Source organism: Silurus aristotelis, assembly GCF_946808225.1.
Source record: "Silurus aristotelis genome assembly, chromosome: 4".
NCBI lineage: Eukaryota > Metazoa > Chordata > Actinopteri > Siluriformes > Siluridae > Silurus > Silurus aristotelis.
In genome coordinates this window covers 13,190,932-13,211,855 of record NC_139577.1, presented here as the reverse complement: position 1 = coordinate 13,211,855, position 20,924 = coordinate 13,190,932, and the positions used below count along the sequence as shown (strand labels likewise).

Sequence of the window (20,924 nt, the reverse complement as noted above, 5' to 3'; positions counted from 1 at the left end):
TGAAACCGTGCATTAAAGTCTATTATTATTTAGTAAATTATACAGTATTATTTATTTAATACATAATACAGTAATGGTCACAGTAATGGTTACAGTTTCCTGAATAAAGTATTCCATAATTTAGAATGAATTTTACTTAATCTAATTAATATTAAATTAATATAAATATAAATATATAGGATTATAAATTAATTTAATCATTTACATTTTTAATTGTTGTTCAGCTTTAAGCATATGGAAACAATGCAAAAAACTGATTTAAAAGGTAGCTCTATAAAATATGGGTTATCCTGTTAGGGATGATTTCATTATCATATTATTCCTTTTTACCATAACATTGAATTTATTTTACACATCACACATCATATTTTTTGTGAATGAGAAGAGACACATGGCTCTGTCTTTCAAAGGTCCTCTCCTTTTAGCAAGATAAAGACAGCCTTTTATTTCAAAGTCTTCTTCTCAAATGGATCAGCATCTCTTTTAAAACCCTTCAGTATCAGTCTAAAAGAGATGCAGCTAAAATAAGATTGTACTATAAGAAAACATGGTTGTACAGTAATCAGGTTAAAAGCTACACATTGCTGTGGACAGAGCAGGAGTGCATTTCTAAAATTGTGATTTTTTTTGGGAGGGAAAAGAGTAAAAGGTGCACAGGGTTTCCCAGTATAGTCATCTGGTAGACACGTGGTAATGACTTGTTTAGGGAGAAGATTGTATTTCAGTTGGCATTACTGCAGAACGGTGTAACGTGTGAGACGAGGCGCAAACCAAATGGCTGATTTGATTTGTGCAAAGCTGCTTGTACATTAAAACCTGCTTGGTAAGTGATTCTGACAGAAGGAGGAAAAGATTTCTTTAGTTTTTATTGTCGCAAGTGCAATGTTCTTATGCTTTCTAATCACACATACGGTAAGATTGATTTTTCATAAAATCATGTCAGGAGGGCCGGGCTTGCTTTTATTTTTTTCACCATACTGACACTAGACATCTCATTAATGTGACATTAATTATTAAGACATTTTTTTAATAACAGTGGCTGTTTTTTTATCTTTATGATTTTGACCAATAAACCTATTTTTACTAATTATTTTTTTATTTAGATTTTTGGTTTCTATCTAAAGAAATTTTGGGCACAAGCAGATGGAAAATCTTTTGTAACCATCAGTGGATGTAAGTTTTAAAACTTAAGGATATAATTTTTCAACAGAGCTCCTGGTATAATATAACCTGCTAAAACTCCAGTCTTTGTGCTCTTTCTCTTTTTGCAGCATGCATTTAGTTCATCTAAATGTGTTAAACTGTGAATTGCTTTCTGGAAAACCTCAGAAAGTGTCTTCTGAGTAAAACCATATCCAAAAAAAACCCAGAATCATTTTGGGTGTGTGTTTGCTGATACAGGCTGGTATATAAGGCAATGTTAACTGAGCTTTGCAAATCTGGAGATTTCCTGCACTAATTCATCACAGTATGAGGTCATAGGGAGGTGGACGGTCTCACAGTTATGTTATTTGGTCTGGAGTAATTTCAGTTTTGTGGAACTTTTTAAATTTTCCATGTAGGAACAATGTAAATTACACTATATCACATTTGGAGAAAAGTAATTTGAAAATGCATATACATATATAATACATATAATGTGTTCCCCCATCTGTAAAAGTGATTATTATCTATCAAACTGACAATTTTCAATCACATCATTCCACAGGACAGGTGAGTCAGTGTCTTGTTTGTTTGGAAGGTCGATAGAAAAAGAAAGAGGAGTCAGAGCAGATGGAAGGAAGCCTTAGCCACACTTCCTGTTCCCCACAGTGTGCACATAGTCTAAAACAATCTGACTGTTCAGGCTGTGAGAGGGGGAGGATGCACTCTGAGCCAGCATGGACGAATCACTCTTTCACTCACTGACAAAGCATGTTGCTTCGTCGGCAAGATAATGGAGAGCCCGTTGAAAGCGTCACCAATTAAAAATAAAAAAATTACAGTCAAACTCCTTGTTCATTATGTGTTTTTAAACATAACATGTAAAACCATCAGCTCATTGGTTAAAGACTCCTAAACGTCGTCACATTGACTTTTTATGAAAAATAATCCGATTCAATGGGTTTGTGTTAGAAATGCATGTGTGCCAGGGCATGAGTATTTAATTCCATCATTTCCAGTGCTCGAAGCTCTTTTATGTGTGATTAAGAGAATCACTGGAATGGTACTGCACCATGAGTTCTTTGCCACGTTGCGCTTGTTTCCAAACTCCTGCAGGCCTTTTGCTGTCTCTAATGATCTCCCTGTGGTTAGCAGGCTGAATCCCGAGCTCGAGACCTAGTCATCATTATGCAGCTATTTCATGCTGGCTTCTTTCGAAATATACAGCAAGGGATATTGACAGCCCTGTCCTGCCAAACTCACAGTTCACATGCATCAGATTTCTGTTAATGGGCAAATACGGATCATATTTTTCTACAGTCAAGGGGTTTAAGAGTGATTGAATTCTGGCACAGACTGGAGTTTTGTCAAGGAGCTTATTACATTTAAAACTTTACAATATGTTATACAAGTAGGTTGCTAGCTTATAAATGTTGTGTTAAGTAAATGCCTCAAGTAAGTGGCATACTCTATATAAAAAATCTTAAGTGAATACCTGACCATCACATCTAAATGTGGTTCTTTCCCAAACTGTTAGGCACACAATTTTATAGTCTCTGTATGTTCTATCATAACATTTACAGAATTTGGAAGACATTCTTATACAGAGCGACTTACTTATACTTATACTCTGGGCAGTTAAGGGTTAAGGGCTCAGCAGGGGCAGCCCGATGGTTCTGAGATTTGAACTCATGATCTTATGATCAGAAGTGCAACATCTTAATCACTAAGCTATCACCTCTATACTGCTCTTCGCTGTAATTAATAACTTTTCTAGCATGATGACATCGTGTTAAATGAGGTTCACCAAAGTTGAGCCTCCACCTCAACTCCACTGAACATATTTTGGGATGAACTGGATCACTGAATGTGTGCCTCCTTACACAACATCAGTGCCTGACCTCAGTATGTCAGTATGCTCTTAAGGTTAAATGAGCTACTCTGCAGAATGTAGTGGAAATTGTTCCCAGAAGAATGTATTTATTATAACAGCAAAGGTGCGATATTCAAAGAAACACATGGATTTGTGCTCAGGCGAACACATACTTTGGCCAAATGGTGTATTACACTTCATTCATGATTGCATTTGTATCAATGCTTAGTGTCAGATTCCACACTTGTTTCGGTTCCTGGGCATCAATGAAACCTGATAATATCAAAACAACGTCACTGATTTGCCATTTTCATGTTACTACAACACCAGAAAAGCAATTATTTTAAACTGTATTTCTGAATGCTACTATGCACTTTCTCAATACCATGATATTGCTTGGCCAGATGTTTTGGGCTAAATTGCTCATCTAACATAATTTAACTCAACTGTATGATAAGCTAATGGCCCATGATTCTTCATAAAAACATGACTATGGAAATTACCCAAGTACATGAATTCTTGAAAATCTCAAGATAAAGTCTCCGGTGATAAAGCATATCATGCTCCTGCCCTCTATATAAAGGCGGAAAGTCTTAGGCTAATGTTTTACGCTAGGAACTTGTAATACTGGTGATAGTTATAGCCCACTGAACCTGCTTGTCTGACTTTAAATGAAAAACAGATACTTAATTTGCTTGTCTCAGGGCACCAAACTAGGGATTTATCCACATGTAATTCACAATTATACTCACACTAATGCTTGTTAAAGCAGCAGTATGAGTTTTGCCGAGGCGCACATGCGAAGCTCATAAATCAAAACGGTACACACCATTGAGTTGTCAGAAATTCTCCATTAAGCTTTTGTAATCTTACCAAATGTTAATCAGTCATGGCTGCCTTAAAGTGGTGCTTTGTATTCGGTGTGAAAAGGAGTTTGGCTGGTGTGGGGGTGCTGAGGAGCTCTCATGAACAGCCTCAGGGGGAATGATCTACTGGGTAGAGTGGAATAACTATGGATCATGTTTGCCCTATTTTCTTCAGAAACCTTCTTTCCGAACTTTTCAATCATTAGATTATTTATGAGGTTGTAATTACAGTGGTGAGTTGACATGATAATTTTTAATACAGCCAAAAAGAAGCAGTGCAGTTCACATAGTTAATTACACATTAGCCCTCTGCACTGGTGGTCATGGTTGCCATGTCTCAAGAAAACCCTTTCACGAAAAAAAAAAGGTTTCATACTTCAACAAAACTAGCCTCGAATGCCCCGCAATGAATATTTCTTTACCCCAGTTAGAATTAGCCAGGGAATTGTGTCTTATTATCAATGAGAGAGAGCGAGAGAAAGAACTTGTGATAAACAGAAATGTGTGTCTGTGTGTTTATCCCTCGATCCTCTAATCATTTGTGAGAAAGAGCAAGCTACTTTTTCTGATCTAATTTGAAATGTTTATTACACTTTAGGTAACATTTCAGTAGCCCTATTTATTTAACGTTGTGAAAAAAGAGCCCAATTTATCCTGACTGATGCTGATACCCAGCATTAGGATTTGCACACAAACATTTATATGAGAATGCTGCCCCTTGAGAATAAATGTTTGTGTTGTGTGGAATTGCAGCTATCAGAAATGGTATTAGTTTTGTTGAAGTTTAATTTACTTGAGCGAGGAGTTGTTGAGGTAAAGTGAGGCCATTTGGCCAGACACATTTCAGCTTGTGGGTCAAGAAGCTGTGCGTACATAGTTTCCATTTCACAGCTGTAGGCTTGGGCAATTCATTGTGGGAAAAAAAAACAGGGATGCTGGGCGGGAAGACGAGAAGCGTACATCACTTCCGGCAACATCTGCTAATGATCAGAGCTGGAGTAAGGGAGGGTGTTCAACTCTCACTCTCTCTCTTCTCTCTCTCTCTCTCTCTCTCTCTCTCTCTCTCTCTCTCTCTCTCTCTCTCTCTCTCTCTCTCTCTCTCTCCCTCTCTCTTGCTTTGCGGCAAGAGAAAACACAGGAATGTCATGAATCTAACCGATCTCTTTGCGCGCCCGCCTACTCAGCCTGTTTGAAATTTCAAACTTAAACAAGAGCCTTTAACATGCCAGTGGTGAGCTGCTAATAAAGACTTGTTCTAATCATATTCTCCCTATTCATGCTAAATCTATGGTGATTGACTGGACAAACTGGCGGATCGTATTCTTTAAGCTGTAAGAGCCATGTGAACCTTAAATCTTAGGCTCAGTTAATAACTTTTCCTACCACAGCCCAAAAAACATGCTGGTTGGCAGATGGTCTGAGCGGCCATGTGAATTTGTGCGTGTGATATGTGTGTGTCTCAGCATTTTCACAGAGCCCTCGCTGAAGTAATTACTGAAGACAAATGAATGAATTCTACAATTTTACACAATTTGTAGACATAGTCATTCACAGATTAGTGAATGACAGTAATAGCTCTGCCTCTCTTCACTTCTGAGAGACACATGTGCAAACTAATACGTTTTTGTTTAAAAACGCATATTTTCGTTTTTTTTTTTTCTTCAGTTCACAGTCAATGAAGAGGTAGCTTTTTTGAAAACACACTCCAAAGTGGACACATTTAAAAACGCTGTTTTCGTGTCGCAGTGTGGACTTTGAAATCAAATGCTTTCAAACATTTGAAAGAGCCGGAAAGTAAACACCAGGCAGAATTGATGCAGGTCGAAGCGTCTTACGTTTTAATCATGCGCAGTACAAAGACGTAATCGCTTTCAAACATTTTAGTGTAGATGAGCAACGATTGAAAAGAAAATGTGGATGCGGAGCATTTATAGACCTAAAAATCTATCTTCTTTTTTTTTTTTTACTTTTCAAATTGATCCGGATTAGTGTAGACATAGCCTTAGATATATACACTATTTATACCCAGTCATCTTAATGACTTGTTGTCAATTAACCTTATTAGTGGCAAAATATTCCTCTACTGTTTAAATAACACTTAATTTTTCCAGTAAAGACTTTTGTTGCCCTGTCCCAACTTTTTTTTAAACATGTTGCAGCCATTAAATTATCTATACATTATTTTTTCCTTAAAATGTTACGTTTCCTCAGTTTGATATGTTTTTTATTATAAAATTAGATATATTTTCTATAGTCTTTTGTGAATAAAATATGCTTTCATGATATTTGCAAATAATTTCATTCTGTTATTATATACATATTACAGTGTCTCGACTTTTTTTGGGATTGGGGTTGTATTTCTTTCATTTCCATTTCATATCTTAGCTTTTTTGTAACACTCCCTCTTTCTGACTCTTTCTATCAGGATGACGTAGGAGCTCAGGCCAGAGACAAAGTGCAGAGATGAGCCTGACATCCTGGTTTCTGGTAAGCAGTGGGGGCACACGACATCGGCTGCCCCGGGAGATGATTTTTGTCGGCCGTGATGACTGTGAGCTCATGCTTCAGGTTAGCTGATGCCTTTTTCTTTTTCATATTGCCTAATATTTACAGACTGTAGTCTTAACAAGGGTTAATGCCCTTACAGTGTACAATTCAAATGCAACTCATTTCACCTATTATAGCAACTAGGTCACAAAACTCAGATGGTATTTTAGTCCCTGAGTTATTCCTGCTGAGTAACCTGGCTGGATCAGCGTGACACTGTCAGAGCATGTGCGTTCGTCATAGTGCGTTATTAATAGAAAGTGGGACAAACAGCACACGGGTTACTTTTAGATACACTTTGAGGCCCCTAGTACGAATTGTAAACTGCTACACTGTCAAACACAGCAGAGACGCGGCTGCCAATGCTGTCACATGGTCAAAGCGATGAAATCCAAATTTACAATCTGACAGATGACACATCTCAATGCTGACACTGAAATAAACAAAACAGTACAGCACTGTACCAAAGCTGTCGTGTTATCATATTGATCATTTGATCAGATGTTATTTTTTTTTTTTTTTTGTGGAAAAAGAAACCCATGTTGTGACAGTTTTTATTTTTTTGCACAATATTTATAATTTTTTTGTTAACAGTCAATCCTGCCTTACAGAGCTCAAATCTGGCATCTTGAGTTGCAGTCATGTCATGTGGCCCGCCATAAGCAATGTTTTTATTTTTCCTTAGTCCCCTTAAACACCAACTCCAAACCTTGTGATCTTTTTTTACTTGTCACATGGTTTACCCAAGAATGAACTGTTTATATAGTATGTCAGAATGTTACTTTACAACAATTTCATAAACTATAAATAATATATGATATCCATCCTGAGTTTAGAATTATGTTTTATATTGCAGAGTTATTTTTTTGTATAAATTATATTAAGTCTTTAATTCAGAAAATTCTTGTATCAGATAAATCTTGTAAACTATCTTTTCTTTCCTTGGTCAAATATTGAATGCTTTTGTCTTGACTTCACTTGTGTTCAGGTTTGTTTACTTTTTTTGCCATTTGCCGATTTCCACACAAGGTGTTTCTTTTAGATGCAAACTGTTGGCTGTTAACACAAGAAAGAGTCAGATCATTCATCCCTCCCAGGGAGCATGAACATATTCTAGGACTTTTTTTTATTCTAGGACTTTTGGAAATTTGCAGCTTCAAGATTTAAAACCAGGATTTAGAACAATAGCGCAAATATCTTGGGGTGTTTTTTTTCTCTTTGATACATATATGTACATATTGGATTCCACGTCTTTTAATGTTCACAGTCTCGAAGTGTCGACAAGCAGCACGCCGTGATCAACTATGAGCCAGCAAGTGATGAGCACAAAGTAAAGGACTTGGGGAGTCTTAATGGGGTGAGTAAGGATGCCACCAGTCTAATGAGAATAAGCTGTGTTTGTGTTTTTATTCTATTAAAGTTAACGATTTATATTTTCATTATAATATATTGTATCACATCACTGTGATTTGTTTTTTATAAACTCCAAAAATACACTTCAGGGTTTAGGTGGGGATTTGTGTGGTATATGTCATGCGTCATGTGTCATTGTAAGTGTGTCCTCCTCTGTCTGAGGTCAGTAGAAACATTTTGGTGTGACACAGTTCCTTAAACAGGAAGTGTGACTCACTGCTCAGCTTTGGAATTCCTCTTCCTGTCCAGTGTTTGTGGCAGGAAACGCTGCTTTACAAACGATTTTATGAACCCACAAGAACCTTCCATAGATGTGTATTTTTTTTGGTTTATGAACTTTCTCTCTCAGGGTTTCTGCTGTATCTATTTGAGGCAGCAATTTGTGTATTTGTTGTGAGTGTTTTGTGTTTTGCAGATTTGTGAATAAATAAAGAGAAATGATTCACCAGGACAAGATCCTGTACACATCCCCCATCCTGGTCATCAGTTACAGAATAGTATTTTCCTCCTTTGCCTTTTTGATCAGTAATAGAAATAAAACACAGAAAACTTATTTTTAAAGGGGAAAATTTGATCTTAATATGGTTTGTCAGTGATTTGAGCTTAGTGTTGCTTCTTAGACTCTACCGGAAACATCTGATATTTGACACTGAGCAGAATTTAGGGCACGCACACACACACACACACACACACGCGCACACACACACACGCACACGCACACAGAGACATGCACACACACAGAAGAATTTATCAAGTCTGCATTTGACAGTAATGGTATAAAAACCTACAGAAATGGCTAAAAAGAGCTAGATTTATAATAAATACTATATTATAAATACATATATATTAATTATTGATGGCTGTTAAAAAAAAAGACCCTTAATGCATAAATGGAAATCAGAATGGAAATTTAGAAAATGAAGCAAATTTGCTTTGTACTGAAACAAATTGACCAAATACGATACATATAGACCTGATTTTTTTAACTAAATGTATGATGTAAAGAACAATCACTCCCTGTATGTAAAAAGTTTTCTTTTTTTTGGCATCTTTTTCTCTCTTTATTTTGCATATTTACAGTAAACATAAATGTAATGTGTATAATAGGGGTGTAGCGGTACACGTATTTGTACCGAAATCCTTTAGTACAGGGCTTTCGGGTCAGTGCACATGTGTACTGAATGCAATCTTTATTATGTGCGGAATATATGAGTTCCCTCAGGAACGTATTAAGCGGTAGACTGCAAGATTGTTTGTTTCGTCTCCGCCTCGCACTTTGAGAGCATTTTTAAAAATCATAATAATATCATATGAATTATATATATTAATGATGAAAACATACACAACAATGCCAGGGGTATAAAAAAGAAACTAGAGCTACTCACTTCGTTCCAGAAATACAAATGCAAAAGTCAGATTGTGAGTTTAATTTAGACATTTTAAAGCTTGTAGAAGCTGCTGACAAGTGCATTGGGAATTTTTCCTTTCAACAAATTCGCTCATGCTGGGTTGTTTTTTTCTGTAAAAAGCATTTGAGTAAAATTTTGCAGATGGCAAGTTGACAACCATGCTTAAAATAATCACTATAAAATATAACATTGTTTTGACAATTTTTGTTGAAAGAAAGACAGACATTTTGACATCTAGAGTAAATCACGTTTGAAAACAGATCAGTTAACTGTTATAGTAGACAAATGCTATTAAAAGAGAATGGACGGAGATATTTCACCTTCATCCGTGTCACCTGTGTGTTTTCTTTTTATGTGCTTGTGCATCACTGTGGTACTTCCGTGCCCAAGCTTATTTGTTGCGTTTAATATAAAATGCTCCCATGCCATGGATAACTTGGTACGCACACTTTTTCTTGCTGCTGGTCGACCCTGTACTCTTCGCATTATACATGGGGCTGTTATCTTGCCGTCACACTAACAAGTAACTTGAGCAGCCCAAATAATTGATAACGCATTCGTTGTCAACAAATTTCATTAGCGATTATTATCGATTAGTTGTTGCAGCCCTTATGTCCAGCTTCAAAAATTTCTCTTAAAAGGAGAAAATCCTGACAATTCCACATTTCGAGGGAGTGAATGAATGAATTATTAAATTTAAAACACACACACGTCTGTATTTCCTGAATGGGTTCTAACAAATGTAAAAATTTTACTACATTTTTCTATGTATTTAATTTTATTTTTATCAATTTAATTTGTGCCAATTTAATTGACTACTCAATTGAATCAATATAATAAAAAGTGTATTGCATTAATTGAAATGCAATAAATAAATATTTTAAATATAATTTTATGTTATTCAACCAAGCAGGTATTTTATTTAAAATTGTTTTAAAATATAACTGTTCAAGTGTTAATCACTTCTTTCTTCCCCCAACTTTGAACCCCTAAGTGTATATGTATATATAGGCAAATACTGATGCGTGTAGATGAAAATGTTATTGTGTTTATATAAGTGTATTCAGTTATATAATGCCCGACGTACATCTGATTGATATGTAATGTTTTTCAATGAGTAATATTAATAAATAAATAAATAAAAGTCTTTATGAGACTCAATTTGTAGTAGTTTGTAGCAATCTAGAAGCGTTGCTTCTACATGGACTTCAATATCACATTCCCTTCATCATTTTGAAATAGAGGAAAAGCTTTTTTTTTTACTGTGGAACCCACATCATTTTTTTTAAGACATTCTAAGTTTTATGAGACCTAATGGAAAGATTTTTGCTTCCTAATCTAGTTTATAGCTTGTGAGCAATATGAGTTGAGTGCCGAGTGACAGAACGTTTCTCGGAACCGAAATATTAAAATAAGACCCAAAAAAAGTTTTCATCTCTTTTTCAGACATTTGTGAACGATGTCCGGATCCAGGAGCAAATGTATATCACACTGAAAATTGATGACAAGCTAAGGTTTGGATATGATATCTTTTTTAACGCACCTGCCATCACTGTCTGTCATACTCGAGTTAAATGTACGTCACAGTTCGGTGTGTCTTTTGTTGTCTCTGTATCTTTTGTGTGTGTTTGTTTTGTTGCATACAAACACTCAATAAAAAGGTCTTCTTGTTCCTTAACCTTTTGCACATACCAACTTGTTCACTGTGGTCCGAGGAGAGCTTCATGTTCCAGAGGAGGCGTTAAAGGTAACGTAACACACTTATTTTGTAGCGTAAATATGTCTTGGACGTATCATACTAGACAAATAAAAAAGGGCCAAGCCCCAATTGGAACGTATTTAATGGTTTTAATGACAGATCACTGGTCAGGAAATGATCAAGAATGAAAATGAGCAACTAATATTGTAGATCAGGGGTCTCCAACCTTTTGTAAACCATGAACCAGTTTAGTTTAGAAAATATTCTCACATGGTGTGGCGTGTGTGTGGGGGGAGAAGGGGGTTGGTTTTGTTGTTCTTTTTTTTTTTATATGTATATATAAATTTTCTGGTATTACATTTTTTAGCATGAAAAGTTCACAAGCCAGCTTCAGCTGGGAAAGAAGCTGGTCTGCACAGAGTCACCCAAAACAGCCAAATCTCCTACAGCCAAAGGCGCAGAAAGCAAAGCTGCTGAGCCCATCCCCGTCACCGAAGCTCCTGCCAAAGTGGCTGAAAACAGCAAGGCTGATGAAAAAATGCCAGGTAGAGACACACTGATTGCTTTATTGAACTGTTAAATGATGTATATTATTAAATTGTACTTTTTTTCTTCATTATAACTGGTCAGAATTTGTTGATTAGTTTTTTATTATAGCAATTCTGACAGTAGTTCTGGCCAGCCTTATAGTACTGCTTTGTACTAGGGGTGTAACGGTACACAAAGTTCACGGTTCGGTACGTACCTCGGTTTTTAAGTCACGTTTCGGTGCAATTTCGATACGTCCAGGGGAGAAGAACCGGGAAAAAATAAAATTGCTTGTAGTTTTTTATTAACGCAGTTTATAGATAATAACATTTGTGAACATCAGCATTTGAAGAGTTTAGATTATTAAAACAATTTTAAATAAAATGCCTGCTTGATTAAATATTATATAAAATAATATTTTATAATATTTTATAAAAATAGAATAAATCAAATGAATGCAATACACTATTATTATATCAAATAAAACTGAGTAATCAGTTAAATTGGCACAATTTAAATTGAGTAAATAAGATTTAATAATTGGAAAAACAAATATAACAAAATAAATTAAATTTGTAGACCCCATTTGGGTAATAAAGATGTGTATGTAAGACGCCCTCTGCGGAGGTCTGGACCATGTCGTCAGCAAAACCCAGGGGCTAGGCGAACATTATGGAGAAACCCGGGGGTGGAGCTACGTAGTCAGCAAGGAATGGGCACGGAGCGGCACCCTCAGGCGGCACTCTGGAGCAGAGCCCTCAGCGGGACTCTGAAGTGGAGAGGCACCCTTGGCGAGACTCTGCAATCGGAGAGGCGGCCTCGGCGGGACTCTGCAGCGGAGCGGCGCCTTGGCGGGACTCTGGAGCGGAGCGGCACCTTGGTGGGACTTGAGCGGAGCAGCACCCTCGGCGGGACTCTGGAACGGATTGAGGGCATGCTCGGCAAAGCAGACAGGCATAGAGGCAATCTTGGCAGGTCGGAGGAACGGAGCGACATCCCCAGTCAGGCAGGAAGGCTGAGGTTGGGCAGCCCCCCCAGCAGAGCTCAGGGTCCGGAGGGACAGCCGTTTTAGTAGGTTATTTAAAACCATTTGGTTTGCCTTAGATTGTTTCTGACGCTCCCAGAAATACTCAGTTCTCTGCTGGGGGCTGAGCTTTAGAAAGCTTTAGAATCTCGGTTGGGTCCCTAAATTGCCAGTTGTTTTTGCCAATGTTTCAATACATCCCCTGGGTCCATCTTTTGGGCAGATTATTCTGTTAGTGAGCAGGGGTGGAACACAGTGCACGGACAGATTATTCTGTCAGAAATGCGGGTGAGGGGCAAGATTATTCTGTCAGTGAGCGGTGGGACACGGACAGATTATTGTGTCAGAAAACTACAGGTGCAGGGCCACGATTATTCTGTCAGGAATCTTGCAGGTGAGACTGGGTGAGTAGAGACTGGGAGGGAGGACCCAAATACAGGATGCAACAGGGTTAAGGTGAAAACAGGCTTTAAAAGGGACAAAAAACTGAGCAATGGGGCAGGGCAAAAACACGGTCCAGAAACAGTCCAGGATCTGAACACAGGCGAACAGGGAAATGCAGGGAGAGACAAAACTAAATCCTAAAACAGTCCAGAATAACAAAGAGCCAGCTAACAGAACAATGAAGGGCAGAGCAGAAACACAAACCAAAAACCAGTCCAGAGTTCAAACCAGAGCAGAGGCAGTGCAGAACAGGGTACAGAGTCACGATCAGGGTCAGGAACAGGTACAGGAACAGTTACAGAATCCAGAGCAGGCAGGGTGGCAAAAGTATTCCCGGGGACTTTAGGAAGCCAGTGAGATAATCTGGCCCAGAGCTAAAGTCTTGGGTGTCCTTAAATACTGGGAGGCGCGGAAAAAGGGCAAGATGGTTGCCGACCCGAAAGTGTGCGCCGTGTGCCCGGAAGACTCTGACAGTTTTAAACATTAGAGCACCAACCCTAAATTCTGTAAGTGTTAATTCAACAGATGGTACTGTGATGTGAAGTATACTGCTAAAAATATAGATCCCACACTTTGGAACAGGATGTGACTTAATTAGTATGTAAAAAAAAAATAAAAATGCTTGTGTATAGGAGTCTACTCTGTCTGGTATGTTACGACCTTTTCAGAACTGTACCACAAATATGCATCCATGACTTTTTCTAAGAAAAGTACAGCGATAGCATCTGCTTAACGGCTGGTGTTGTAAATGAGTAAATAGTTTTAATATCAAATCAGGCTTGATTTAGACCACATATTACTTTGAGGCCCTGATTTACTGAAGTTTTGAGTATATAAAAATATCCAAGCTGAATACTGGCTCTATCAAGCATTTTGAACTGGTATCTTAAACCTAAAAGTCAAGAACAGCACTTGCGTGCGCAATCGAATATGTCTGGATAGCATGTAATACATAGGCAGAATCTTGCCTCCATGAATTAATGAAAATAATATATTATTTGAAACTGACATGTGAGACCCAATGCACTGCATTTATCCATACACCCGCACTTACATGGATAATGAACACTTATCAGGTTTTATTTTGGTCCCGTAGACATTTCTATACATATCCATTACAGATTATAATGTGCGTCATATTTGTAATTGTGTGTGTGTTTAATCTGATCCTTGAATCAGTGACTCTCTATTGTTCAGTTTCATTCACTGATTAATATTTTGCCGTTGATTCGCTCCTCTCTTTCAGCACATCTCTTCAGTTGGATCATGCAGTGCATAACAATAACACAAAATACAAACAATAATTAGCTTTTTAAATAATAAAACTATTCAGTTTGCAATGAATTGACTCTAGCCAATGAAACAACTCAAAATGTTATCTCTAATTTGCATCAAGCCTTTGTTGAAGATTTGCCTATTTGCTGTTCACATTGCATACACTCATGCAGATTTCATTTCAGCTGAATGTCGCCAGGCTCTCCTTGTCTAGTTTAATTAACTAACAGTTTATATATAGCCCAGAGTGCTGGTTGTGTAATTATAGGGCAGTGACAGACCCCACACCCTTACACACTGTTTTTTGTTTTTTTTTCCCAGAAAAAAAAATAGGGAAGAGGCGTGTAGTTTTTCATTTGTTTTTTTCCAACCGGTTATTTATCACCGATAACTGTCAGGGTAGAGCTTCACATGCGCTACACAAAAGACTTGCTCAGTAGTATCCTGGTGCTGAGAGATACAAAATGCATTATATATTTGTTTCTACTTAGCTCAATGGAGGTTTTTGCATGTGATTTTATTTTTATGGGAAATATGGCGATTTTGATCAATGGCACAAGATGAATTTGGCGAACTCAAGAAAATGTTTTAATACAAAACCTTACATGAAAAAATTTTAACCAATAGCTTCATTTTAAGAAGAGAAAAGGCACAGATGGACATGCTTCACACACATTCGTTCTCTGTCTGTCAGGTTTATGCCGAGAAAGACTTGACTTCCCACCACACCATGTCATGTGATGTCGATACCTGACTCAAATGTTATACTTGTATCTCACCTCACACAACCATCTTTTATGGTGTTGTTGCCCGTCATGTTTCAGGCTATTGTTTTTGTGCCCTTGTTCATTGTGTTTAGATAATCCTATGCATGGATTATCTTTTTTAAATCATTGTCATTGATGTTTGTGGTACAAAAGCGACTGAATGTTAAAAATTACGTTCATTATTTTATATTGTTAGATACACAAGTCTGCTGGCTCTAAATCATACAAAAAGATAAACCAGTGCCATACGATCAGATGACAAATGTTATATCTAATACTGCTTTTTATTATATTTTTTAAAGAAAAAAGTAAAGAAACCTGCTTTATACTTGTCTCATATATTTTACAGCACAGTGAAATTCTTTCTTCGCATATCCCAGCGATGTTAGGAAGCTGGGTTCAGAGCACAGGGTCAGCCATGATACAGCACCCCTGGAGCACAGAGGGTCAAGGGTCTTGCTCAAGGGCCCCAAGAATGGAGCTTGGCAATACTGGGGCTTAAACCTCCTACATTTTAAATCTGAAACTATCCCTTCACTGCTGTCCAATACCATGCTATATTTTTATTTAGCATAATCTGTAATTAGAAAAAAATTGGGAGCATCATTCTTCAGTTACAAGGCTAATTCAATAGAGACTGTTTGTAGATCACCTGACCTTTTTCTTTGTTTTAACCACAGATTTGCTGAGGGATTTTAATTTGCCCTGATTTAATTAAAGGACTGTTTTATGTGCACTTGTATCTGTCCAAGCTTCTGTTACTCGACACAGTTTAGAATTTATTGTCATAGGTACAGAAAAAAGTCTGTTAGATAATACAATTAAATTCTTACTCTGTGAATCTTTCCAGTGGCCTATAACATCATTTTTAAATACATAAGGAAAAAGCCATAAGTTACAATTGTGCAAAAATTACTATAGTGCAAACGCAAGAAACGAAAGTAGATGCACGTATACATTTACAGTGTGCAATATAAACATAAAGACATACATATGGAAAGTGTATTACACCGTATTTACTAGATCCTCAACTTTTGTGAGAAACAATACTCTATAACAATAATATAACAAACACAGGTCAAAGACAGGAAGAGCACAGCAACGCTACAAATCGTTGAACTTATTTTCACCATCTGCTTCTGGCTCTATTCTATGTACAATAATAACCTTGTTGATTGATGTTTTATGTTATTAAATTTCACACTATAGCATATGGCCTACTTTTTTCTGCCAAGTGCAGACCATTGGTTTTCATGTTTTCAGCCAGCACAGAATAATAGCACGATAAGTTTTTCAATATGATGGTAAGAAAAGTTAAATAAAGTAATGGATGAAACGTGTATGGAACGGGATAATGAAGTGAACTTTTCTTGTTGAAGGTGATACTGCAGCATTGCACAGAGGAACACCTTTGTATGGACAGCCTTCTTGGTGGGGAGATGGCGACGCTGACGACGAGAACTCATTTAAGCAGGAGAATAAAGCCGCAGGGAAAAAACAGGAGACTCCTGGGACAGGTAAGACTTTAGTTCCCTCATTTTTGCCTGCATTGCTTATAGAATAGTGATAGGAAATACTTTATATTACCTTATTGATAACTGACTCAGAAGTGCTCATTCTGCCTGCCACACATACCAATGATCATAATTGACAGCTTGCAGACTGAGAGTGTATCAAGAATATGAAACAGGGGTGGCACCTTGTTTGAAACTGTGCCCAGGGAATTGTCTGTGAAGAGTTCTGTGTCTATGTGTGTTCTCTTTTTGTCCAAGTGGGTTTCCTGTAGGTTCTCCATTTTTCCTAAAACATACTGGTAGATGATTTGTATTTTGTTATTCCTGGCCATGTTAAAAGATAATTCAATGAAGACATATGAGACAGTAGGCATATTTGAGTGTAGCATGCCTTGTAGTGATAGGTCATTCATTTAGAACGAGTCTTCGTTTATTTTCGTTCATTTTCTACTGGACAAACATGAGCAAACATTGCAAAATCTCCATAGGTCGTGAACAGGAAACAAAATTGAGTAGTTTACCTTTCAACTCTTCTAGTCTAAGTCATTCGTTCTTTTATCATGTGACTCCCATAGATGCTATGAGTGCATTAAACAGGAAACAGAATTGAGTACTTCAACGATCATAGTCCAAGTTGTTCGTTCTTTTGTCACGTGACTCCCATGGATGCTATTGAGTTATAAATTCATATATAAATGATTGGGACTATAATCTTTCTAAACAAAGAAACAAAACAAACCAAATGACTCAAGAAAAGATTTTTTTCATTTTGATGAACGAGATTCAAAGAACCAAGTCACCAAAATGATCCGATCTTTCCATCGCTGATGCCTAGTGAGGAGCTACACACTGCTTGCACAGTTGCTAATGGTGTTCAGTTTGACAAATATGTAATGTACAATAAATGAACACCAGACCATCACACCTATATGTGGTACTTTCCCAAATTGTTGCCACAAAGTTAGAAGCACGTAATATTATAAGACATTTCTGTATGCTGTAACTAAGTGGCCCAAACAGGTTTTAGCATGCCCACACACACAGCAAGGTTCCAAAGACATTGTGTCTCAAAAATAACTTGTGTGTTGCACAGATGCTTGACATCAACCCCACTAAACACCTTTGGGAGGAAAAAAAATAGGTTTAACAAGAATGCTCTGCTAAGTGAAAAGCCTTCGAAGAAGAGTGAAGGTTATTATAACAATAAATGGGGACTGCATCGGATATGGGATGTTCAAAAAGTCCAGAATACAAAACCAGTACCAACATATGTATAGTGGTTTATATTAAATTCCTTCAGATGCCCATGCAACTGATTTTGCTGTGAGTTCTGGACAGTCTGGAAAAACTTAGTAGGTTTCAGTAATGTGTTTATTTATCAATTTTTTATTAATATTGAAGATGAAACTAAGGCTGCTGGTTTGTGTTTGACACATGTGCCATAACACTTCCTTCTGATTAGATTAACCTTTATGAACTATAAGTAAGCATGCTTCAAGTGCAGTTACAGTAGGTTCCCACTCATAAACTTTGTGCTGTGTATGCCTTTGCCCCTGATGTTGCCGCATAGCGTGTATGAAGAGATAGAGTGCATAATGAATATAAAGAAATGTCGCTTAGAGAAGCAGAATCCATCTCACCAGTACATTGTATTGTGATAGTCAAGACAACGAGTTTCTGCATCATGTTTAATGGGGTGGTGTAGTGTATTTCTCAGTACAAATGGATTATATTTTATATATATATTTTAAAAGATTATATATTAAAGCTAACACATTTATTCATGTGTTAAGAATTTATCAGTACTTAATACAAATTTAAAAATCCAGATGCTAACACTAGTTGGGTTTGACACAGAGCAGCACTGAGCCTAGATGAGAATACACTCACTCTTGCAAAAGGGTGAGGGGTCCTGTTCGCACCTGGCAACAACGCGCGTCCAGCAGGATCAGATCACAAGTGGACAGCTGATGCACATGGCCGTTCACACCTGACTATGTGTATGCTTCAGTGATCACTTGCGATCAGACTTCATACTGATGTTTCCTGTTAAAAAAAAAAAAAAAGAAACGCACTTTTATTACCTCAGTTTTCTGTTGCATTTCTTTTTTGGCCCAAATGTCCCGTTCTCGTCTACCTGTACAGGTTAATTTAAAAGTTTAGAAACTTGTAGCTGACAAATGACATTTGTAGCTAGAAAAAGTAGGGACTCTTGTCTCTGCTGTTATAGCACCAGCTTTATCCATGTGCGTAGCACGAGATAAGGGGTCTGCAAGGGGTCTGCAACCTTTGCGACCAAAAGAGACATTTTGGCCCCCTCTCCCACCAAATAAAATTTACCTGGAGCCATAAAACATATTTGAACTTAAAATGAATATAAAAATTTGTTGTTTTATGCTGATGTAAGGGATTTGGCTAGTTGAACCATTATATGGATGTTAACAATCTATACATTTTGTCCCTGACAAGATGTGGGTGTTTTGCCAATAGATAGAATAGACGCTTAATATTTCATTGAACGATTATTTCTGTCTGTGCTTTATTATGTGTCTGTGTCTCTGTCTATGAACACCTGTCTGTGCTTGACTTACTGTAAAACTAGCAACTGTTGTTGAGTTTGGAGACTTTATCCACTGTATGTTTGGCTCTGCTCAGCTTTTTACAGCACTTCTAAAACAGTTCTTTTCCATTTATATATATATATATATATATATATATATATATATATATATATATATATATATATATATATATATATATATATAAAATATTTGTATTTTCGTCATTATGTCAAGGCTGCAGGGAGCCACAGCAGGGGGGCTAAAGTGCAAGTTGCAAAAACCGCGGGCTAGGCAATAGCGCAGTTGATCAGGTGTTCCTTTGTTACTGTCCAGAATACATAAATGCTCACACAAATGTTACGTCCCCAGATGCGTCCCAGACCATCTCTGAATGTAGTTTGGTTGTATACTCGAGCGGATACCGTTTTGACAGCATTCATGTCCTTGAGTGCCTCTTAATTAAATTTGTTCTCAATTTGTTCTTTGAAAGGGAAGCTGTATTGCCGTACACAGCTGACGTGCTTTCTGAGATAAAAAAAAAATCTTGAAAGTGCACTTTTTTTTAGGGACGGAACACTGAATAGCATTGTTTAGCTACTCCTTACAATCTGAATCGCATTTTCTTTTTTGGGCCTGAGGGGCAAAGCGAGAGAGAGAAAACTCGGTGTAACTGTTACCCACATCAAAGTGCCCTTTCCCACCGCTATTTTTAGGCTGTGGTGCAGGCTATTCTTTCTCTGTGAAAGGTAGTAGAGTTAATGTAGCTAGGAGGAGAAGAGCAGCAGCATGCAAAAGGAACTGTGAATAGGCTTGTTTGTGGCCAAGCCCAGCCCAGCCCCCAAGCTGGAGATTGTCACCGAAGGGTTTTTTTTTTTTTTTTTTTTTTTTTACATAGCGTCTCTATAAAAGCCACACCATTTTTTTTTTTTGCTTCTTGCCACTGAAACCTCACATTCCTCACTCGTAAGTAATCTCCGAGTTTATTTACTTTATGATAAATATAATAGGAATAAACATGGAATCAAACATCAAAAAGATGCTATTCTATTGACCATGCTGTCTTGACCATTCATCTCTGAACTTCATGTTTCTGTCAGTCAAACATTGTATTCTGATTGTGTTGTTAGTGAACATATAATGTAATTTATAAATTGGATTTTGTGGAGAGTTTGCTCAATTCGGTTCATTGACTGGAATCATGTGCAACTTAAGGTTGAGGAAGTGAACCCTTTTTTTATTACAGGAAGTTTCACCACTGCTCTGCACTGGGTGTGAAAATAAGATGCATAGATAGAGCTGAAGTACTTTTATATTATTGTACATTTGTATAATGATGAAAATAAAATGCTGTTAGTAGTGGGATGAAAAGATGGTCTCCTGTGCAGAATCAGAAAGAATACTCTCTCAAGACAGGAATCCTTGGGATTTTCCAACTTCTGCTTTTTTTTCTTCGCATTGATAGAATAGCCTTTATTTGTCACATATACATGATGACAGAGGCCCTGATTTTGTTGAAACATCCACCTCTGCATGTGATAAAATAAGACTTGGAAGGGATGAGCTACTTCCTTCTACTAAAATATATGCTAATCATAATCACTCTTCTTATTAAAATTATTAGAACGTGTGTTGTGTTATGCGTTCTTATTAGTAAGGATCCATGAAATAAAAGCTGTTTGAACTGTGACATGTGAAGCAAATGTCTTGTGACACTTGTGCAAATTAAGTTACATAATCGTTGCTATTAGCGTTTCTGAACTGGCCGTCATTAGCTGTGTCGTGTCAGATGCAGTAATCTGGATTATGACCTCACACCCAACGAACGTTTGTTAAGGGTCTCCAACAGACACTTATCCAGATG

The 20,924-nt window shown here is 37.2% G+C and overlaps 1 protein-coding gene across 11 annotated transcripts in view; it reads left to right on the top strand.

Annotated features, from left to right (window-relative positions):
* cep170aa (centrosomal protein 170Aa) overlaps positions 1-20,924 on the top strand; it is a 57,515-nt gene that overhangs the window by 7,246 nt on the left and 29,345 nt on the right. For 8 of the 11 annotated variants that reach the window (XM_083539899.1, XM_083539893.1, XM_083539900.1 and 5 more), the window contains exon 1: positions 19,902-20,026. Coding sequence is in view for 1 of the 11 variants with exons in the window: in XM_083539894.1 (XP_083396020.1) it covers positions 6,346-6,450; positions 7,697-7,786; positions 10,698-10,776; positions 10,940-10,998; positions 11,318-11,495; positions 16,368-16,505 (649 nt within the window). In the remaining 10 variants the exon portion in view is untranslated. Of the gene's footprint in view, positions 1-6,307; positions 6,451-7,696; positions 7,787-10,697; positions 10,777-10,939; positions 10,999-11,317; positions 11,496-16,367; positions 16,506-19,615; positions 20,027-20,924 lie in introns of those variants that run through there. The other 3 variants (XM_083539894.1, XM_083539902.1, XM_083539898.1) reach the window with 3 other exon arrangements.